Below are 22541 nucleotides of genomic sequence, written 5' to 3'. Positions count from 1 at the left end.
TGCAAACTTTATTGTTATTAATTTCACAGTCTGGCTCGTGCACCAGCCCCCGGGGGCATTAGGGAAGATCAGGCGAGCCCCATGGGCCCCACAGAACTGTCGCGATGCTCAGCAAAGGGGAAGGACAGGATTCTTACCAGCTCGGACGGGTTGATTTCTAACCAGCACAGGCGCTGGAATCCCGAGCCAGACGGGTCTGGGAATGGGACCCATTCAAGTCGTAGATGGAGGTCAATGCCCTGGAACCCCACCTGGGGGGCGGCCCGGGGGCGCTGCAGGGAAGGCACTGAGGGCAGAGTTGGCACAATGGGTCTAAGAAGGAGAATCACCAAGGGGCTGCATCCCTCCCTCGCCCGGCCTGGACCTAGACCCTCAGCCAGGCCCACGGGCTTCTACGCACAGAGTGAGGACATGACACGGCAGGAGACAGGCACGGCTGGGAACCTGGCTTGTCCCACTCGGGGCCTGGGAGGAGCGCAGGGGGGGATTTCACCCCTCCCTGCCAGCACAGGTCTCTCCAGCATGGGGCCAGGCAAGGCTCAGCGCTCAGGGTTCAAACCAGCACAGCCTCCTAAGAGCGAGAGAATAAAGGGGCCTCGTCGCAGCCCTGCAGGACCCCGGTACACCTGCACTGCGAACCCTGCACAGGCGGTGGGGCCTTCCCCCCCGAGGGGTTAGCCCAGCCCCAGAGCTACCCCCGGGGCATTTGGTGCCAGGGCTGCAAGGTCAATATGGAATCAGCGAGCTACAGGGGGAGCCCGGGAAAAGCAGCAACCAGGCTGTAACTGATTGGCGTGTGCATGTGTGTGTCTGCGTGTGCCTGCATGTGTCCCTGCAACCCCCCTTCTTGTTGGGACAATGCGGACCTGCTTTCTTGGCACATCAGACCCACTACAGCATGTGTCACATAAGCCCAGTGCTGCAGAGCCACAGGCGATTCTCCTCCATCAGCTATGGCTCTGTGACTGCCAGCAGCATGGGCCCCAGTCAGGGATGAGGGTCCAGGAAGCCACGGATCTGCCATGTGACGAGGCAGGCGGCTTGCTAACAAGGCCAGGAGGATGGTATCTCTGCTGCCCTGTGGGCCGGCCCAGCAGTGGGCGGGAGGAGTGAATGAGCACTGGCTGGGGGTGGGGAGGTGACTGATGGAGGGGGGCTGAGCCCCAGCTGGAAGGAGATCTGCTCTCCCTGGGAGGAGCCAGCCTCAGGGGCGCCGTGGGGGGCAAGGGATCACACATGGCCCAGGGAGAAGCAGCAAAGGGAAAGCTCTGAGCCGGGGGCCAGGGAGGGTTTGGGGGGCTGCCGGCACCCTGGGGCCGCGCTACTTGGTGAACTTGGTGCCATGTTCCTGCTGGCGGATGAGGCAGGCGATGGGGCTGGCGATGCCGCCGATCAGGGTCCAGTACTCGTCGAAGCTGATCAGCCCGTCCTTGTTCTCGTCCAGGTCACAGATGAGCTTGTCAGCTGCACGCTTGTTTCCGGTGTCCTGGGAAGAGAGCGCGGAGCTGTTCAAATGCCAGGAGGGGCTGGGGAGCCTGGGCGGCGGCACTTGCTGGCCTGGCGTCTCAGTCAGCCGCTGCCGGGGCACCCCCACGCCCGCCATGGGGCAGGGAGCTCAGCACTGGAGCTCGGACACCAAGGTCCCGCCTCAGGCTGCCAGCAAGGAGGCTGGCTGGGGACAGTGTGAGGTAGTGTTGAGTTCACACTCACACACTAGGGTTCCCCGTGGCATTGCTGGGCGCTGCCCGTGGGCTCACACTCACACACTAGGGTTCCCCGTAACAGGGCCTCGTGCTGCCCGTGGGCTCACACTCACACACTAGGGTTCCCCGTGACAGTGAGAAATTGGAGAGGGTCCAGAGAAGAGCAACGAGAATGATTAAAGGTCTTGAGAACATGACCTATGAAGGAAGGCTGAAGGAATTGGGTTTGTTTAGTTTGGAAAAGAGAAGACTGAGAGGGGACCTGATAGCAGTTTTCAGGTATCTAAAAGGATGTCATCAGGAGGAGGGAGAAAACTTGTTCACCTTAGCCTCCAATGGTAGAACAAGAAGCAATGGACTTAAACTGCAGCAAGGGAGATTTAGGTTGGACATTAGGAAAAAGTTCTTAACTGTCAGGGTGGTTAAACACTGGAATAAATTGCCTAGGGAAGTTGTGGAATCTCCATCGCTGGAGATATTTAAGAGTAGGTTAGATAAATGTCTATCAGGGATGGTGTAGACAGTATTTGGTCCTGCCATGAGGGCAGGGGACTGGACTCGATGACCTCTCGAGGTCCCTGCCAGTCCTAGAGTCTATGAGTCTATGAGGGCCTTGTGCTGCCCGTGGGCTCACACTCACACACTAGGGTTCCCCGTGGCATGGCTGGGCGCTGCCCGTGGGGTCACACTCACACACCAGGGTTCCCCGTGGCATGGCTGGGCGCTGCCCGTGGGCTCACACTCACACACTAGGGTTCCCCGTGGCATGGCTGGGCTCTGCCCGTGGGCTCACACTCACACACTAGGGTTCCCCGTGGCATGGCTGGGCTCTGCCCGTGGGCTCACACTCACACACTAGGGTTCCCCGTGGCATGGCTGGGCTCTGCCCGTGGGCTCACACTCACACACTAGGGTTCCCCGTGGCATGGCTGGGCGCTGCCCGTGGGCTCACACTCACACACCAGGGTTCCCCGTGGCATGGCTGGGCTCTGCCCGTGGGCTCACACTCACACACCAGGGTTCCCCGTGGCATGGCTGGGCGCTGCCCGTGGGCTCACACTCACACACTAGGGTTCCCCGTGGCATGGCTGGGCGCTGCCCGTGGGCTCACACTCACACACTAGGGTTCCCCGTGGCATGGCTGGGCGCTGCCCGTGGGCTCACACTCACACACCAGGGTTCCCCGTGGCATGGCTGGGCGCTGCCCATGGGCTCACATTCACACACCAGGGTTCCCCGTGGCATGGCTGGGCGCTGCCCGTGGGCTCACACTCACACACTAGGGTTCCCCGTGGCATGGCTGGGCGCTGCCCGTGGGCTCACACTCACACACCAGGGTTCCCCGTGGCATGGCTGGGCTCTGCCCGTGGGCTCACACTCACACACCAGGGTTCCCCGTGGCATGGCTGGGCGCTGCCCGTGGGCTCACACTCACACACTAGGGTGCCCCGTGGCATGGCTGGGCTCTGCCCGTGGGCTCACACTCACACACTAGGGTTCCCCGTGGCATGGCTGGGTGCTGCCTGTGGGCTCACACTCACACACCAGAGTTCCCCGTGGCATGGCTGGGTGCTGCCCGTGGGCTCACACTCACACACCAGGGTTCCCCGTGGCATGGCTGGGCGCTGCCCATGGGCTCACATTCACACACCAGGGTTCCCCGTGGCATGGCTGGGCGCTGCCCGTGGGCTCACACTCACACACTAGGGTTCCCCGTGGCATGGCTGGGCGCTGCCCGTGGGCTCACACTCACACACCAGGGTTCCCCGTGGCATGGCTGGGCTCTGCCCGTGGGCTCACACTCACACACCAGGGTTCCCCGTGGCATGGCTGGGCGCTGCCCGTGGGCTCACACTCACACACTAGGGTTCCCCGTGGCATGGCTGGGCTCTGCCCGTGGGCTCACACTCACACACTAGGGTTCCCCGTGGCATGGCTGGGCGCTGCCCGTGGGCTCACACTCACACACCAGAGTTCCCCGTGGCATGGCTGGGCGCTGCCCGTGGGCTCACACTCACACACTAGTGTTCCCCGTGGCATGGCTGGGCGCTGCCCGTGGGCTCACACTCACACACCAGGGTTCCCCGTGGCATGGCTGGGTGCTGCCCATGGGCTCACACTCACACACCAGGGTTCCCCGTGGCATGGCTGGGTGCTGCCCATGGGCTCACACTCACACACCAGGGTTCCCCGTGGCATGGCTGGGCGCTGCCCGTGGGCTCACGCTCCCCATTAGCACCCCCCGGTCTCACCGTCAGCATGTGGTTGAGCTCCCGGCTCAGCATCTTCCGGAAATCCTTCTTGCTGATGCGTCGGGGTCTCTTACAGCACCCGCTGGCGTATTTGTCATAGTTCTTCACCAGCACGTGGAGGGCCCATTCCAGCTCCGACGACTCACCCGACATCTCTGTCCCCTTAGTCCCTGCAACGGTAACAGAGCCGATGCCTGAGCAGGGCAGTGGGGGGCTCGTTGTCCCAGCACCGGTGCAGCCAGGTGTTAGCACCAGCCCATACTGCCTGGTGGGCACCGGTCACCTGCTGGGAAAGGCTGGGTGCCGCAGACTCTGCCAGTGACCCCATTTCTATGCAGCAATGAACGCAGGGCTCTGATTTCCAGGGGGCCCTGTGAGAGTTCACCTGCTCTGGGCCAACTCTGATCTCAGTTCACCCTGGCCTATCCCTGGTCAATATCCCCTGTATACGGCCCGTAGGGTCTCAGTGCTGCAGGGCTCGCTATAGTGTGGGCTGTATACAGGATGTGTGCCCTGGATGTGTGCCCAGAAGCTGTGCAGCAGGGGAGCTGTGCCAAGCACGCCTGGCAGTAGGAACTGGCCCCCTTAAAGCAGAGTAAATCCAGTGTGTGACCCGGTCATTACAGGTGGAATATGGACTCGGGGATTTCGGAAGGGGGTGCAGGGATGGACTGTACAGACGTTAGTGGGGGGGGCTGCTGCAGGCACTGGTGGGGAGAGATTGGGGGACGTGGGAGACGCTCGGAGGGAACAGGGGGTGGAAGGCACCAAGCCAGGTGGAGGTCTGAGGGGGAGAATGGGGCAGGGAGGGGGAAGCAGAGAAGCCAGGTCCAAGCAGTCGAAGAAAGTGCAGTCCCCCTCCGCTGCTGCTCCCAGTGAAGACCCTGGTAAACCCAGCATTGCCGGTGTCAGGACGGCAGCTCGGCCTGGGAGCAGAGCCTCTCTCGGGTCACTGCCTTTGTCTCCCCCTGCGCCACCGACAGATGCAGCCCTGGATGGTGCAAATGGGAGCAACAAGAGGGGTTCCTTTCCTCCCCGTCCCGTCCCCTTGCCCCATCTCCGTCCAGCCCCGTGGCTGGGGCTGGCGTGTGAGCCACGCCCCGAACCAGGGGGCAGCAAGAGCAGAGGGGCCTTGTCCCCTTTCCCAGTGAGTCTGGTTCTCCTTAAGGGGAGAGATCCCAGCCCGAGCTGGGAGCAAGTGGGGAGCCATCTGGTTGATCTCTTGGCCCTGGAGCAGCGCTGTGCCTGGGGCTCAACCAAAGGGCAAAAGGACAAGATGGGGCACGTCCGGGCGTTAGGCCTGGAGGATCATTTCCATGGTGCCGAGCACAAAGATATAGCCAGGGAGAAACGGAGTTGGGGGCGGATCCAGCCTGGGAACTTGGCAACAAGGCTGGACCAACAACAGGGCCACAAGCGAGCCGCTGGGGAATGAGCCAGCGTCCCACGGTGAAATCGCTGCTGCCAACACTTGCGAGTTTATCACAAGTCACCCAATATTTGATGTTTTCTTTCAAGTCCCAGCTCCTGGAGTCAGGAGATGATGTGTTAGCAGGCGTGTCATATGCAGGACACGGGAGGTCATAGTCCCGCTCTATTTGGCACTGGGGAGGCCTGAGCTGGGCACCGCACCCAGTTTGGGGCATCAAGCCTTAGGAAAAATGGGGAGAAACTGGAGAGAGTCCAGAGGAGAGCAGCAGAAATGAGCCGAGGTTGAGAAAATCTGATCCATGGGGAAAGGTTAGACAACCTGGGCACTTTTAGTCTTGAGGAAAGCAGACGGGGAGGGCGGCGGGGAACCTGAGAGCAGCCTGCACAACTGTTATGGGCCGTTACAGACAGGATGGCAATCAGTGGCTCTCCGAGTCCCCTGAAGGCAGGACAAGAACAAATCGGCTGCATCTGCAGCAAGGGAGATGAAGGACAGAAAGCGTCTGACTCGCAGGGTCAGGAACATGTAATCTAGGGAGGTGGTGGAACCCCCGTCTCTGTAGGTTTTTAAGATCAGGCTGGAGAAACCTCTGCCAGGGCTGGTTCAGGTTTCCTTGGTCCTGCCTCAGGGTGGGAGCTGGTCAAGAGGCCTCGTGGGGGCCCGGCCAACCCTGCATTGCCAGGAGTCTATAATCAGTGCCAATTCCAGCTGTTTTCGGCTCTCGGGGTTGTACAGGAGAGTGGGACAATGTGCCCCGGTGGCACCCTAAAGGCTCCCATCCTGGAAAGTGAAGGGAAAAAACCCAGATGTTGCAGGAGAGGATTTTAATCTCGTAATTTTTAAGCCCATCTCATGGTTTTTGGCTGTTTCTGGTTGGCAGGACAGGGGAATTCTCCAGCCTGGGTTACGCAGGAGCTCAGGCTGGATTTTATTAACCATCCCTTTGGGGTTTAGCATTTGATGCCGGGATCCGCGACTGGGGTTCTATGGCTGGGGTCGTGCAGGTCACCTGGGATAATCAAATGCTCCCTTGTGAATGGATCTACGAACTCCTCTGTGCCACAGCGCCTCCTCAGGCTGCGATGGAAACAACACGCTGAGTGAACGTACAGCTCCCAACCCCGGCAGCTGTCTGGCTCCTCCCCTCTCCTGCCACTCCCACCTTCTTTCCCCCAGGGTCCTGCCTCCTCCCAGCTGCAGACGATAACAATAATTACTCGACTGGCGTAACCTGCTGCCCACTTCTCATCTGAAAGGAATGAGGCTGGTTCCCAGCGGATCAGAGATGGCAGAGAAGAAGGAGGAGGCGACGATGCAATGGACTGTAATTACCCACCGGCCCTTGTCTTGCCACACCTCCCTGGGTGGCATCCCACTGGCGATTCCTCATGTCAAAACCCTCCTGGCTGGAACCCCCAGCCCAGTGACATGGCACGAGGCAGGGCAGAGGATGAGGCAACCTGATTGCATGGGGGAAGAGGGACCCGCCTGGGGAATTGCAGCCCTGACGCAGCCCCATTGCAGCCAGCGGCGCTACCCCCGCGTGTGCCAGGCGAGGGGCAAAGCCACCGGAGACCCAGATCCTCTCTAGACACCAGCTCACCAAAGGAGAGCAGATCATGCAGGCAGGGGGAAACTCGCCCTGCCCCTAGCTGGGCTGGGCTGGTTTGTCCTGCTATGTGGGGGGCGGGGGGTTGCACCGGCCAGGCAGCGCAGCCTCTGTCCCCAGCAGATCAACGCCTTGGGTAGGACGCAGAGTCTAGTACAGGAGGTTCGTTACCTGCTGCTGCCAGGCGGCTCTCAGCTAGTCCTTTCGCCTGCAAAACCCCAGCCTCAACTCGGTTCCCTCTGGGGGCAAAGCCGAGCACCCACTGGAGCTCCGCTCTGCCCGCTCCTCTGGAGCTTCTGGATCCCGGGCGCGTGCTGCACACTCAAGCCAACGGGCAGGGCTGCAGCGCTGCGGCCGCATCCAGCACAGGATGTGCGGCAAGGGAAGTGCATCCTATTGTTTGCCTTTCCTCTTTCCTGCCCGCAGGCTGCCGCTGCCAGGGGCTGGCCTGCTCCGGCTAAGCGCTAGGCAGCGCACTGCCCGGGCAAAGGGGCGTGTGGCCATCTCATGCTGAGATCTGCCGGCTGGTGCCCACTGAGGATCTGCCCCCATGTCCCAGGGCCCGCTCCGGCCCTCACCTCACCCCTGTCACTCCATTGGCTTCAGTGGGTTTGCTGGGTTCGGCCAGAGCAGGACCCGGCTCAGATGAACTGGGCCCAGGAAGGTGGCTAGGCCATTGCCTCTTCCCTGCTGGCATACGGTGGTCCTCTCCCTCCCCGCTTCGCCATGGTCTCGCTCCAAATGCCCCATGCGATGCACTCTGCTCTGGGAGGGAATCTGCCCTAGGCCCTGGGCCTCACCCCGGGACACGTCTCCAGGTGAAACACCTGCATTTCCCTTCACTCTGTTCCTAGGGCGCCTCTACCCAGGTGCCCATGTGCCAGCTCCAGCCTGTTACTGTCCATTACATCCCCTCAGAGCCCCCAGGGGAGCTCCAGGTGAGGAAGGAAGGGATGGGGCTGGAGCAGCGGACGCAAAGCCTGTATTGCAGGGGACACGGTGCACCAGCAGCTGGCCACTCCCTGATGGGTGACAGACGGGGCAGGGTAGGAAGCTGTGACATCAGCCCCACACCCAACAGGACAGGTCATGGGGACAGATGCCCAGGTCTAGGCTCAAGGTCTGGGCTCAGGGTCGGCTCTATCTTTGGGGCAGGGCTTGGAGGATCACATGCCAGCAGAGTGTGTTACGACTCCCTCCAGCCTCAGAGGAGAGCCACCCGCTGCTGCTCACAGCTAACGGGCTTTGATCCCCCAGCTCCCCCGGGCTTTGCGGGGAGAGGTTGGGGGTCAGTCCCTGCCACCGACCCACCCAGGAGTGTTGTTGCAGGAGCAGAGGAGATGCTGCTTTAGAAAACATCCCAGTGAGAGCATCCCATGTAGACCACTAGAGCACAGCCTGTTCTGGGGTCCCTGCACTTGCTCCCCAAGTGAGGTGCTCCACCCCAGAGCCTGCATCAGAGACACGGTCTGTTAGTGCTGGTCATTCTGCTGCATCTGCCAGAAGCTGAGAACGATCAACAGGGGATGGATCACTTGGTGATTCCCAGTTCTGCTCATTCCCTCTGGGGCACCTGGCATTGGCCACTGTCAGCAGACAGGACACTGGGCTGGATGGACCATTGGTCTGACCCAGTCTGGTCGTTCTCGTGTTCTTATTCGCCTCCTGTGCGTTTCTTTCTCTGTTGGCAGCTGTCCCTTGCTTGGGCTCAGATCTCTTCTTCTTCTCTGTTTGCACCAAACACCTGGGGCCAGATCCTGCACTGGTGTAAATCAGCATCCTTCCACGGAAGTCAAAGACCTGTAGCACCCTGGCTGAAGTCAAGGGAGATATGCCGATTTACACCAGCAGTCCATCTGGCCCCTGATCTTTTATCTTCTGCGTGTCCTTCTCGAGTCCCTATCTCCTTGCTCTCTGTTTCCCCAGCTCTGCTCACTCCTTCGAGGTCTCCAGTTGTCCTCAGCCAAGGCAAGCCCTGCCCCCCAGCTCTCCTGAGCTGGCTTGGTGGCTTTCCAGTCCGGGCAGGCGCTTCCAGGAGGAACGTGATGAACTTTGGGCCAACACTGTCTCCGGATCTGAAGCTACATGCCAGGATCCCACTCATAAAGGCTTGGTGGACGTGTCCGCACCGCACGGGGCCTTCAGCAGCCAGAAGTGCCACATCCCGGGCTCCTCCTGGCAATGGTTTGATGCGCTGAACCCGATTAATCCAGCTGGGCAGGTGGGCCCTCAGCCAAACCGCCAGGCCTGACCAAAGCCTTCTGGGACCCCTCAAGTAACCAGCGCTCTTGCTGGAAGCAGGACTTTGTCAGTCTGAATTAGGCCCCCTGTTAGCCAGTCTTACCCAGTGGGCATTGCAGCTGGGCAGAGAAGTCCAGCTGTCACCTGGGTGTGGGGTGGGGGAGCTGACGACACTAGGCCCCTTGGCACAGTGCAGGGGACCCGAGCCGGGTTTCTGAGCCTGCCTATGGCTGCGCCCCTGTGGGGTGGCGTGGGGGCACCAGCCGGCAGCAGGAGAGCCATGTTAGCTGCCGGGGGCCGGGGGCAAGCAGCGAGGGTGAATGGACGCCAACAGGACGCGAAGAGATTCATGCTTCTGTGTGAATTCTGCAGGTGGCGTTGGTGGGAACCAGATCAGATAAGCAAGCCGGGACCTGCCGTTCCCCAGGGGAAGGCGGCCAGTTTCCCAACACCCCTTGTCTCGCCCTCTCCCTCCTGTGCCCGCCTCTCTGGCACCGCAGCTCTGTTCTGCCCGCTCTCTCTCCTTCACAGTCTGTGAGGGACCCAGCCCGGTACAGAGCCGCATCCGCTCACGCCAGGGCTGCGCTGCACAGACCTCAGCCCCCAAAAGTCCCCGGTGTCAGGGACGAGTCTGGATTTGGTCCCAGAGTTCCCTGCGTCCCACCCCACTCCCAGTCATACTGACTGACCCCAGAACCAAAGGGGCATGAGGCTGAGAGCACAGACGAGGGGTCGCTGATGCTGCGAAGCAGAGAATAGGAGGACCTGAGGCCCCTGCAATGGAAGGGAAGTGACGGGGGAGAGAGACCCAGGTAATCCTGGGGGTCTCGATTGCTCATGGCAGCCTGCTCCTGGCCCCTAGCACTATCCCTCACCCCCCTCTCTCGCTGCCTCTCACCCCAGTGTGCAGCGGGGAGCCAGGAGCCGCAGAGCCCCCCCGAGTCCCTCCTGGTTTTCACTTAGCGCCTGCATGGTCGGGTGTGTAACTTGGGGAGAAGACAATGAATTCCCCTGGCTCCCTGGGCTCTGGCCGGGCCCGTGAGCTAAGCACTTTCCCGTTCCCACACGCTATTACAGCCATGGGATTATTGTGTGTTTCCATGCAGGCTCCCCCATGGCAGGCCCGTTTCTGGCTCATGATCATAAAGATCAGTAGTGAATAAGGAGAAGCTCTCGCTTTAGATTCTGCCCACCCAGTTGTCATCTCATTGTCACCAGATCTATTGATCTATCATCTTCCCAACGACCTGTCTAGCTATCCTCAGACACACCCATCTCTCCCTCTCCCTCTCCATCCCACACCCAGCACCATGGGAGCTGAGCTTCCAGACACCCCTTCTCACTTTCTGTCTCTCCCCTTTACTCTTTACTTCTCTCTCTGCCCCGTTCCTCATCTCAGACATCTCGTCTTCCCCACTGCTCAGGAGCAGGGCCCACTCCTGTCCATCCACAGCCCGCAGCAGCATGCCAGGCCAGGCTGAGGGATCGGGCTTTCGGCCCCCTGGCTAGCTCTGTCAGACCAGCTGTGCATGTGGTGCTCTGAACTTGTGGCTCAGGCTGGCGCTCGGCCCCCAAAGCCCACCCTCCCCTTGGCTGCAGAGACTCCAAAGCGCTGGTTCAACTCGGAGCTTGAGGCCGAGTCCCGCTAGCCCGGGGCGGCCAGGCTGGGCCATGCAGATGTGCCGTCGAACCCTGCGCTGGCACGTCCTGCTGCTATCGACAGGATGATTCACTGCGAGGCCTTTAATCAGGAAACAGGGCAAGAGCATTCCTTTTCCCGGCTCGCTCGGCCTGCTTACCTGCCATCCTCCCTTCCTCATGCAGGAGCCGTCTGCCAAGAGTGGAGCTCACCGCGGGTCTGGCTCTCCCCTTCCGCCTGCTCCCGGATTTGCAGAGCAGGCAGGCTGAAGAATGTGCCTCCCACGCCTGCTCTATTCTGCGTACATATCGCGAGGCCTCGTCTTGGCTTTTAAAGAGACACAGCCCCACTTGGCAGAGGCTGACATTCCTGGGGTGTTTCTGCCTGGCTTCGGGGCTCGCCTTGGAAAAGGCTTCAGGGATTCAACCGATTGCAAAACACAGGCCTGAGCGTCTGAGCAAGGCAAGCTCCTTCCCACGGGTGATGCACAGTATCGCTCACGTGAGGCCCGGAACACAGAGGTTGCATCAGCATAACTTTCCGTGTGTGAACAGGGGGCAGATGCATTTCTCCCATCAGCGGTTGCCTGGCCCTAGATGGACGGATGCAACCTGTGCAGCTGTGGGGGTGGAGTTGCACTGATCTGGTGGCAAGACAGACATCTCCCACTGTAGAAAACAGACCCATGGGGCATCAGTGACTGCAGAAGAAAAGACAAGGTCCGACTGCTGTTAAGTCAACGATAAATTTCTGTTCACCTCAATGCAGGAAGCAAGAGATATTTCCCTAGGGCTGCCCATTGTCCTGGGTAAAGGACAGCTCAGTGGTTTGAGCATTGGCCTGCTAAACCCAGCGTTGTGAGCTCAATCCTTGAGGGGGCCATTTAGGGAAATGGGGTCAAAATCTGTCTGAGGATTGGTCCTGGTCTGAGTAGGGGGTTGGACTAGATACCTCCTGAGGTCCCTTCCAACCTGATATTCTATGATTCTACTCTGGGCCCTGGCCATGATGGGTGTTTGGTGCTCCAGAGGAAAGCAAGGAACCCTCACAGTCAGAAGGGGGGTGGGTCAGGTTCCAATCCCAGTAACAGAGGGGTGAATCAGGGTAACACCACTGACTTCAGCAGAACTAGGGCCAGAGTCTCACCCCAGTTACACCAATGTAAACTTGAGGCAACGCCATCCAGCATAGGGGCAGCATGCATCAAATTCACTCATGTGAAACTGGAGCAACTCAGTTTGCAACAGTGGAATTCCTCTGAATTCATACCAGCCCCAGCTGAAGCCCTGCTCCCCCAAACCAGCTAAGCCAGACAAACCATGAGTCCAGGCCTTTTCAGCACTGGCCATTAGGCAATTTACAAATCAAAGACTGTGGGTGCGTTTGAGTGCCTTTTGGCTGGCATCCACGCTCACAGACTTGCCTCTGTAATTAACCACGTTTAGTAAGTTGTGTCCCTTCGCACGTCTGCTTTAGAAACGCCAGAGATGAGACACAGAGGTTAGATGGGTGAATTTCTACTGAGATGCAAATTTGTGGTTACAAACTGGGCCACTTGGGTAAAAATACCAGGCTATTAACCTGGGGAAAAAACAGATTTTGTTAGTGCAACATCTTGCCAGATTTTTTTGTGTGACATAAGTTTTAAAGGAACAAAAGCTCATCGTCCTCTGAATGTGCCATCCCATTCATGCACTATACCCCAGAAGGGCGGAAATCCTGTCCTGATCCCTCCAGGCAAGCAGTTCACGCCCTAAATCATGAGCTGTCATTACTCCTCTGTCATTGGCAGTGTCATAACTGCATCCAGCCCTTTATTTTAAAAGCCAGCCCGGGGTGGGTGTGCTCAGAGTAGCTGCATATGCAATAACCTTCCCAGCCAGCTGGGTGTCCACTGAGAGAACTTTTCTCCCTGCTGACCCAATCCACTCGCATCAGCTGGAAGGGTCAAAACCGGCTTTGGATTCTCCTCGGTGGCCGCTGACATGAAGTGAATTCAGTGAGGCGCCGGGGGTCTGCCTGCATGGAGCAGTTTGCCGAGCTGGGTTCTTGGGGCGCCCTAATCAGGCCACCAAGGGCCAGATGTTCTCAGGCCTTGGGCCCTGATGCATCTGGGCCTGGGACCCCCAACCTGCACCCAAGTACAAGCTGACCCCTAAGGGACAGGTTTTTCAGGCCTGCGAGGGCCCACACACACACACACTCCAGCTGAAGTCAAGGGGAGCTACAGATGCTCGGTACCCAGCTCTGAGAGGCAGGGGATCCATTAGTGCTCAGATAGCACCTACCTCCACAGGGCCCCAATCCCCAGTTGTCGCCTCTTGGAAAAGCTACTGCAGTCCAAAGAGTAAGAGGAATTGAGCGGGCCCTTGCCATCAGTTGCCTCAGTGACCGCAACAGGTTAAGGGCAACTTCCTGAGAGCTCCTGGCAAGGCTGTAGGTGAAGCTAAGGGCAGGTTCTCCTCGGGAAGTGGAATTGTTATTAGCATCCATGGGGCCCTCGTCAGAGACCAGCACCCCGTTGTGTGAGGTGCTGTACAAGCACCGAGTCTGTGTTTCTCCAGAGGACGGTGAGTGCAGAATGACAAACGTTCTCCCCATGCTGGGAGCCGGGGCCATGGAAAGGCACGAGAGCCGCACACGAACCCACGGCAGACAGCCATTGCCACGACCACTCAGCACACCGAAGTCTCCAGATACGACAGGAGCGGAGAACCACAGCTGACTCACCGGGATGTATTGCTTGCCCCATGAGGGCCTCATCTTCCATCCCAGGGTCTCCAAAGACTTTCCAAATGTTTCTCACTGACCGCTCCTGGGGCAGGTGACAATCGCTGGCACCGTTCCTGGAGCCGTTCACGGAGAAATAACTTGTAAGTAAGTGGCTGACCCAGGAATAGAATCCAGGAGCCCTGGCTGCTGGTCCCCTGCTCTATCCATTACGCCACTCTCCCCTCCCAGAGTTGGGAATAGAACCCAGGCATCCGGGATCCCACTTCCCTCTCTTCCTTCTCTAACCATTTGGCACAGAGAGTGGGGGGATACAAGGCCCTGCACCCCCGGCTTCCTGCGATTCACCAGGACTCTCAGGCAGCCAGTAACACAGAAGGTTTATTTAGACGACAGGAACACAGTCCAAGACAGGTCTTGCAGGTACAGACAACAGGACCCCCTTTAGTTAGGTCCATCTAGGGCCCCCAGGGAGGCCAAATCCCCGTTGGGAAGCCCAAGCCCCGTCAGAGAACCCCTCTCCATTTCCAGCCAGCTTCAAACTGAAACCCTCTCCAGCCCCTCCTCTCTCCTAAGCCCCTTTTCCGGGCCAGGAGGTCACCTGATCCCTTTGTCTCCGACACCTTCAGCTGGCACCTTTGCAGGGGAGGGGCCCAGGCCATCAGTTGCTAGGAGACAGAGTGCCAGGCATTTAGGTGCACTGGCCCTTTGCTCTGCAGGAACCATGCACCCTTCTCCCACCCCCTGGATACTTAAGAACTGCCATGGGGACACTGAGGCACCAACACCGTATTCAGAGAAAACATTAAGAACATTCCCAGTTCGTCACACCATTTGTCACTAGTGTAAATGATGGATTCTCTGTAGCATGAAGCCTTTCAGTCATGAGCTGAGAACTTCAGTAACTGAGCCAGAGTTTCTGGGTCTATTACAGGAGTGGGTGGGTGAGATTCTCTGGCCTGCAACATGCAGGAAGTCAAACCAGATGTTCGTGATGGTTCCTTGTCTATGAGACATGTTTCTTGGCTATGTAATTAAAGATACCCCACACCCTTCCGTTTTAATTTCCATTGATTTATTGTCATGGTAGCAACAATAAATATTCCTTCACATTGTGAAATGTGCCCCCCGGGAGAGAACAGTCACACACAGCCTGTTCCAGGTGAACTGGGTCACTACACCCATTCACATGCTGCCGGCGCACCCGACACAGGTGTGACCTGCCAACCTTTCCCCAACCGCCTTGGGCCCTCCCAAGTGCTCCAGGCAGGGCCCAAAGAGTTGCCTCTCCACTGGGGCGACTTTCTGTTGTATTGGCATTGGCAAATAATGTGAATATAGTGACTCAACCCCACTTCCTGCAAACTCCACTCCCCCCTCAGGTGTCCAGCCCCCGAAGTCTGATCTGCGAAAACACCCATCAGTCAGTCGTGCAATGGAAGGGTTTACATGAGACCACAAGGGAAGGGGGAGCTCAGCCCAAGGTGTGGTTCAGAGGGCGAAGGAGGGTGTCTCGGTGGGATCTCGAACCAGACAGCCAAGGGGATGGGGATGTTCCTCACCCGGACGCAGTCGGAGTGGCACTGCCCTTCCACAACCTCATTTTGCTGCCAGGGGCCCCATCCTGGATTCCTCCTGCTCCCCGCAAACACCAGTGAGGGGGTGGGAGCTGTGGCAGAGGCCCACCCCCCGGTTGCCTCAGAGAGCTGATGGCAGATGCCAGGCACTTCGTTGGCTCTGGGCCCCGTGTGGGGAGGGTCGCGCCCCCTGAATTCCACCCGGGGTGTGAATGAACCTGAGACATGGCCCCTCCGCTGGGCTCCATGCTGAGAACATGCAAAGCACCAGGCGTTACACAGCTCCCCCCTCCAATGGCCGCAACCCGGGACTGGGCTTCACCAGAAACTCGGCGCCCAGCCCCACCTCAGAACGCAGCCCCCGGGGCCTGAACCTCGCTCACCCCCAGCTTGGAACTCGGGCCCCTGGACTTGGTTTGGAAGATGAGAGCTAGGCCCCAGGGTCGCCCATCCCAGCTCGAGTCCCAGACCCCTGTCCCAGCTCAGGCCCAGACCCTCCCCACCTCCCCGTCCCAGCTCAGGCCCAGACCCTCCCCCCTACCCCCTGGGTCCCAATTCAGGCCCCAAGTTCCCCCCCAGCTCAGGCCCAGACCCTCCCCCACCCCCGTCCCAGCTCAGGCCCCAAGCTCCCCCGCAGCTCGAGTCCCAGACCCACCCACCCACCCCCAGCTCAGGCCCAGACCCTCCCGTCAAAGGCCTCAGACCCCCCGTTCCTAGCTCAGGCCCCAGATACACACACCCCTGCTCAAGTCCCGGACCCCACCCCCACCCCAGCTTGAGTCCCAGACCCTCCCACCCAGCTCAGACCCCAGACACCCCCCATCACATCTCAGGCCCAGGCTCTCCACCTCCCAGCTCAGGCCCAGACCCCCTCATCCCAGCTCAGGCCCAGACACGCACACCCCCATCTCAGGCCCAGACCACACCCCATCCCATCTCAGGCCCAGACACACACACACACATCCAGCTCAGGCCCTGGGATCCCCTCCCAGTTTGGCCCACCGTGGAGCCAGCCAGAGGCGACTTTAGACATTTCGCCGCCCCAAGCACGGCAGCATGCCACGGGGGACGCTCTGCCGGTCGCCGGTCCCGCAGCTCCGGTGGACCTCCCTTAGGCATGCCTGCGGAGGGTCCGCTGGTCCCACTGAAGCCGCAGGACCAGCAGACTCTCCGCAGGCACGTCTGCAGGAGGTCCACTGAAGCCGCGGGACCAGCGGACTCTCCGCAGGCACGTCTGCAGGAGGTCCACTGAAGCCGCGGGACCAGTGGACTCTCCGCAGGCATGTCTGCAGGAGGTCCACTGAAGCCACGGGACCAGTGGACTCTCCGCAGGCACGTCTGCAGGAGGTCCACTGAAGCCGCGGGACCAGCGGACCCTCCCCAGGCACGCCTACGGGAGGTCCACCGGAGCCGCGGGACCAGCGGACCCTCCCCAGGTATGCCACCGAAGGCTGCCTGCCTGCCACCCTGCCGGCGACCGGCAGAGCGCCCCCCGCAGCATGCCGCCCCAAGCACGCACGTGGCGTGCTGGGGCCTGGAGCCGCCCCTGGAGCCAGCAAGCTGACCCGCTGCTTGGGTTTTGTTCCCTGGCTGCGGCCGGGGTTACCCCGCAGGGTCCCTCCCCGGGCTTTTCCCCCCACACCGGGGTTCCCGCTGCAGGCTGGGCTCTGTGCATCTCGCTCGCAGGTTTGCACGCCGACATAGACCGGAGAATGGGGCCTTGGCCATTTTTTTTCCAGTTGTTTCTTTTATTGATTTATACAAAAACCTTAGCAAGCGACACAAGCGGCTGCCAGCCTAGCGCAGAGCCCCCTCCGGACCAGCTGGGGGTGGCAGGAGGGGGAGGTGTTTTCTCCCCAGTCCCAGCTCAGGGAGGAACTCTTAATACCAATAATCTTGTGCCCCATGTCTGGAGCCTGAAAGTCCCCTCCCCTATTTTAGGGGTGGGTTATAAACCGAGGCACGAAGGAGGGAAGGGACTGGCAAGGCCAATGGCAGAATCAGGAAGAGAACCCAGAAGTCCTGGCTTATCGCAGGTCTCCTGCTCTAACCACTAGCATGCACTGCCAGAGCTGGACTAGAACCCAGGAGTCCTGGCTCCCAGCCGCCCCTGCTCTAACCACTGGCCTCTGCTTCCTTCCAGTGGAAAGTTCAACCCCCCAGGATGCGCCTCGGTGGGGTCTGGAGTCAGAATTGGTGTCAAGCGTGTCGGGGCTCCATAAAGAGAAGGGACGTCGGTGTGCACAGTGCCCCCCCTCCCCACAGCCTTCACGTGCTGGGGCTCTTACAATTCTGAGTGTCCAGCTGGCGGGGTGTGGGGGCGCTTGGGGGTGTTGCATGCTCGTCGCACTGCAGAGGGGGATGGGTCGTGCTGCGGGAGGGGCTCCCATCCTGAGGGGGCCCCCATCCCCCAATCCTGCATGTGGCACTGGGACCACATGGTCACTCTAAAGAGCGGGGGTAGCCCCCTTCACATGGAGCCAGAGTCACACTGAACCGAAGCCGAGCCCCACACTCCATAGACCAACCAAAGATCCCAGACCCACAACAGCCTCACGCTGAGCTCCCTCCACCCGTCCCTGCCTCCCACCCTGGTCCCACACCTAACCCCAGCTCCTGGCTCCCTCCCCTCTCTTTTCAGCCCCATCTCCCCATAGGTTCCGCCCAATGCAGTGAGCTGCCCCAGGGCTGTCAGCCGCTTCCCAAACACCCCGCCCCCGAGATTGACAGCGACCTGTAGGAACGGAGGGTCCAATGCCCAGCTCTGAACCCCAAACCGCTGACAGCAAGGGTTCGGGGCGGTGATCCAAGGAGAGATCCTGGAACCAGGGACAGGACGAGGGGAAGGTGCCAGGATTGGGCAGATGGAACCACAGAATCTAAAAGTTCCAGAGTAAAGTAGCTAAAACCCCTGCGGAACCCCCCTCCCCAGAATGCAAAGGTTCTAGAGCAAGAGAGCTAGAAATTGGTACATTTTAAGGGTCCAAAACTGTCAAGACTCAAATCTAGGGCTTACAGTTTCTACACTAAAGGAATTGATGTCCATGAATTTAAGGTTCCAGAGCTGGAGGGACCACACCCCCTCCTCCCCAGCATTTATAGGTTCCAGAGTAAGGGAGAATGAAAAAGTTCTAGATCGGGTGAGCGGAGGGGGTTCTAGAGCAGGAATGAGAAGGTTCTAGACTTGGAGGAAGGGAGAGAGAGAGAGCCCAGAATGAAGAGGTTCCAGAGCTGGGGGAAGGAGAGAGGAGACATGCCCCAGAAGAATTAACACTGCATTTTCACAGCACATCATGGCCGACAGTCTTGCTCGCTCGCTCTCCGTGCAGATGGTCGGAGGCCTCATGGTCCGTGTCTCCCCTCAGGCCTATTACTTCTTCACCCGGCAGCCTTTGGCTGCCTCCCCGATGATGGCCCAGTACTCGCCAAACTCCAGCTTGGCCTCATCCGGGTCCCCAAGGCACTCGATCTTCTCATCCAGTGAGCAGACATGCTGTGAAGGAGAGTGGGGCGGGCCATCAGAAACCAGCGGAGACCCTGGGCTGGGGAGAGCAGGGAGCCACCCACCCAGATGGGCAGGTGGGTGGGAAGTAGGGGTGCAGTGAGGGAGGATGTTGTTGGGGGGGGTCTGCAGGATGAGATGGGGGCGCAGCATGCTGGAGGCGTTGGTGGAACTGGGGCAGTATCGAGGACGCAGTGAGATGAGGCTGTTTCTCAAGTTGGGGGGTGCAGTGGGAAGGGAATGTTGCGTTGGGATCTTGGGGGGCAGTGGGGTCAGGGTCAATAACACCACCCCAGCTTAGTGGGTGGTCATGTCCTCCACCCTGCTGCCTCACCCCCACTCCACCACACATCAGGGATTTCACCCCTGGTCAGTGGCCTGTCTCAGGACTGACAATCTCCCAGCCCTGCTGGGGGGCAGGGGGCGGTGCCAAGGGCTCCCCTTACCTGCGACAGGTGAGGCAGCTGTTGCACCACCAGCTCCCTGAGCTCGTTGGGGGTCAGGCACTCCTTCCGCCCCTTCACCGCGTAGCGCTGGAAGTTGTTGATCACGATCTCGATCGCCCTCTCCACGTCAGTTAGCTCCTGGCTGTCCTAGAGCCCACGGGAGGGAGGAGGAGACGTTTAGCGGGGGAGGGAGCAAGGAGGCCCAGCTGTGATGCAAGGAGCAGCTTGAGACTAAGGGAGAACGTCCCAGCTTCACTCGCCGAGATCCCGGGGAAGATCAAAGGGTGCCCACCTCCCACATGAGCCTGGCTGAGCTATCAGGGGCTGGCTCTACCTCTTCCCGGGAACTGCCAAGGAACAGCTCTGTGCTCCGTCTAGGCTGGCATCTCCCCACCCTGCCGCACCACAACCAATGATCCATCTTCTCTGACACCCCCTCCTCCATGTCTCACCAGAACCATGGCCCCCCAGTCAGTGGAGCTAATCGACACCAGCTGAGAATGGTCCTGCCTCCTGCCAGACCCAAATGAGAGACACAGTCCACCTAGTGCAGCCTGTCCTCTGCAGCAGTGGCTAGTGCTCCACACTTCACCTAGCTGCTCCAGGACTCTGCCAGGAGGGGAAATTCCCTCCTGCCTACCATCTGCTGGTCAGCTTTGCCCTGAAGCCTGGAGATCAAAAGCCCTTGGTACGTTATCCTAGCTCCTGTCTAAGCAGACAGGGTTCCATTGGTCTGCTGCCAAGAGTTGCACCCAGAACTGAGACCAGGTCCGTCTGGCTCGCTGTACACGTAGCAGATCAGTCCCCTCCCCATAGGGATGTTGGTGCCCATCTGAAATGGATTTTAGCTTCACCTATGAGTAGGGCACCTAGTATCTACCAGACAGACAGAAACTCTGGTTACCAGACAGAGGTGGCACAGCGGCTGCCTAGCTTCTCTTCCCCCATGGAGGCTGAAGGGGGGCGGTTAAAGATGAATAGATTTGCAGAAGGTTTATCCAGAATTTCTTCTGCCGCTTTCATGAATTCCCCAAAGCTGCATGTCAAGGGAAGAGCTGCAGCAGTTTGCTTCAGCACAGAGGTTCTCCCCTTTATGCACAGCTAAGCCAGTAACTACCAACTAAGCTATTAAAAATAACAGACCTTCAGAATAGCTTTGAGTGGGTCTCCTACAGGGACCTGATCCCTCCTAGCAGGAGCTCAGATCCGGGGAGGGAGCAGCTCCTCAGCTGGCGTAAATCAGCATGACTCCTGGTCTCAGCACTGCTCCCAGGACTCTGGGAATGACCCTCCCACTGGAACGCAGAGCAAAGCAGGAGACTTCCAAGGTTGTTTCCTTCGGTCCTTTGGTTAGTTTAACAGTTGCTGAAACAACTTTTAAACCAGCCCAGAACAATGTGACTTTTAGCTTTGCAAGAGCTGGGAAATGCCTCCTGATTTGCTGGGCTTTCAACTGGCCAGGGCAGCCCTGGAGCCCCACTCTGCATGGGACTCGCGAGAAAACAGCATCTCGGATTGAAACAAATGCTGAAGATACTTGAGGCCAAACCCTCAGAACTGCTGATCCAAAGACCACTGGAGTCGGGAGCGGGGGTGGGACGCTCTCCATTGGTTTCAATGGACTTGGATCAGGCCCCTAGAGAGTTCTTTTTTCATCCTGAAGGCACAGGAGCAAGGAATGGGACAGACCACAGAAGTCCCATCTCCCTGAGCCAGGGCAGGACTGTTCCCAGTGCACTGCTGGTCCCAAGTGCAGGTGAGGCGCCAGTTCCCTTCAGATATATCCTCAAGAAAAGCACCCTGCGCAGCCAGAGGGATCCCGCGAATTCTCCCCACGGGAAGTGGGGTGACCCAGGGCGCACTATGGAACTAATGGCTCTTTCATTGACCTTGCGCTTCTTGTGACAGTGGCACTGGCCCATGCTGCGTCTCTCCGGCGCTCCGGTTCCTCAGCTCCCTCTCCTGCTTGGCTTTCCCGTGGGATGCTGCTGGGAGCGGTGCGGGAGGGGACACGGGCTCCTCCTATGAGCCGGGCTGAGTCAAGGCGTTGGGTGAACTCCCAGGAGCTGGCTTCACATCAGGTGCTGGGGCTTTGCTGGTGGGGGAGAAAGAAGGGGGGGAAGCCCTGGTTAGTTCAGCACTCCCCCAGATTTTCCCTCCGAAGCTGGAGTTTCAGATTGCAGGGCAGGTTGGAAGTGCACCGCAAGGAACAGCACTCGGCCTCGCAGGGAGCTGCTGAAACACGTCCCGTGCCTCTCCCCTAGCAACGGGTTGGGGCAAAGCCAGAGGGGAGCATGGGGGGGCAGGGGTAGGGGGGTGGGGGACACCCAGCAGGTGTGATCCCCCAGCCAGAGTCGGGAAGGGGCTGGGAAAGGAAGAAGCCACTTACCTGCTCCAAAGGCTCTTCTGGGACGGGGCGGGCTGGTCCCCCACCAGGGTTTTATACGCCGAGAGGTGTGAGTGGGAGACACCTCACCAAGTTACCTGCAAGTTATAGCTGTGGTGCAAGGTGTCTCATTTCATGCCTGGCACGGGGCCAGCGTGGGGCCGGGGCCCCTCCCACTCCGCGGCCAGGTTTGCCATTCCCAGGCGTAGTCACCACCCAGCACAGACAGAATCAGGGACACAGGAAGCGCCAGCTTGTGGGGGCAGCTCACCTGCCACCACAGAGACACAAAGGGGAACCCCCCGGCAGGGCTTGGGGGCTGGGCCCTGGCCGGCTTCGAGCCCAGTGCCCCGGCAGTGAGCTAGCATAGGCTGGCAGAAGGCGTGTTCCTGGCATTTAGCTGGAGCACCTGGAGCTGGGATTTCGTCAGCTTTCCTGAGCTGGGCGGGTGTGGCTCAGGATGTGTACTGGGGACCGAGGGGGCCAGGCCAGGACTGGCCAGCAGGGGTGGTCAGTGCTGGCCCTGAGGCCCCAGCCCGGGGCTAGGAGGCACACTGCTCTCAGAGGCAATGCCTTCCAGGGGAAACCTGACACTCAGAGCCACTTGTGTTCACTGACTAGCCCCGCCACTGTCCACAAGACCAGGGAGTCAGCACCCGCGGCCTGGCTAAACACCAGCGTAGGTGACTACAGCCAAGTTAAAACTCCCGGACACTGTCCCAGAGCTAAAGAGTCTTCCTGTCCTGTCCTAAACTGCTCTGGAGTGGTGCATTCTGAGGGGCTGGTAACCAGCTGCTGTCTCCACCCCAGAGACAGCTGAATCTTAGCAGAGGGTGAGGGGTCCCTGTGTGACCAGCTGCCATGCCTCAGCCAGCTGCCTCTCAGATGGTGGCCATAGGGAGCGTGTGGAGGGAGGCCCCGTGGGTTCAGCACGGGGCATCGTAGAATTAGCAGGGTGGAAACTGGTTCCTGGCCTGTGGTGCTGCAGGGTCCTCCAGGGTGAGCTCTCTTCTCAGCGTGATGG

At 59.5% G+C, this 22541-nt stretch overlaps 2 protein-coding genes across 4 annotated transcripts in view; both read right to left on the bottom strand.

Annotated features, from left to right (window-relative positions):
- On the bottom strand, window positions 1–11170 carry S100A16 (S100 calcium binding protein A16). 2 transcript variants are annotated; one of them, XM_030542547.1, is made up of 3 exons: window positions 11037–11170; window positions 3956–4125; window positions 1–1486 (listed from the first exon to the last, which is right to left on the bottom strand). In XM_030542547.1, the coding sequence occupies exons 1-3, from the start codon at window positions 11041–11043 to the stop codon at window positions 1322–1324; spliced, it is 342 nt and encodes a 113-aa protein (XP_030398407.1). In that variant the 5' UTR covers window positions 11044–11170; the 3' UTR covers window positions 1–1321. The 2 variants fall into 2 exon arrangements, with proteins under 2 accessions (XP_030398407.1, XP_030398408.1); XM_030542548.1 differs by lacking the exon at window positions 11037–11170 and adding an exon at window positions 7168–7299.
- A 6088-nt stretch (window positions 11171–17258) lies between these two features.
- Window positions 17259–22541, bottom strand: part of S100A14 (S100 calcium binding protein A14) — a 5559-nt gene continuing 276 nt past the window's right edge. Inside the window, exons 1-4 of one of the 2 annotated variants that reach the window (XM_030542509.1) lie at window positions 21521–22541; window positions 21021–21226; window positions 19132–19278; window positions 17259–18676 (exon numbers count right to left, since the gene is read on the bottom strand). The exon at window positions 21521–22541 is cut by the window's right edge and continues 276 nt beyond it. In XM_030542509.1, coding sequence (XP_030398369.1) covers window positions 18554–18676; window positions 19132–19278; window positions 21021–21053 — 303 coding nt within the window. In that variant the 5' untranslated portion in view covers window positions 21054–21226; window positions 21521–22541 and the 3' untranslated portion in view covers window positions 17259–18553. Of the gene's footprint in view, window positions 18677–19131; window positions 19279–21020; window positions 21482–21520 lie in introns of those variants that run through there. The other variant, XM_030542510.1, reaches the window with a different exon arrangement.

This window comes from Gopherus evgoodei, chromosome 24 (assembly GCF_007399415.2).
Source record: "Gopherus evgoodei ecotype Sinaloan lineage chromosome 24, rGopEvg1_v1.p, whole genome shotgun sequence".
NCBI lineage: Eukaryota > Metazoa > Chordata > Testudines > Testudinidae > Gopherus > Gopherus evgoodei.
This window is presented reverse-complemented; position numbering and strand designations above follow the sequence as displayed.

Bases quoted from the DNA above. Each gene is read 5' to 3' on its own strand.
- S100A16 (XM_030542547.1), bottom strand. The intron at 1,487-3,955 runs GTGAGACCGGGG...CTCTCTTCCCAG, and splicing joins AGCTCAACCACATGCTGACG to GACACCGGAAACAAGCGTGC.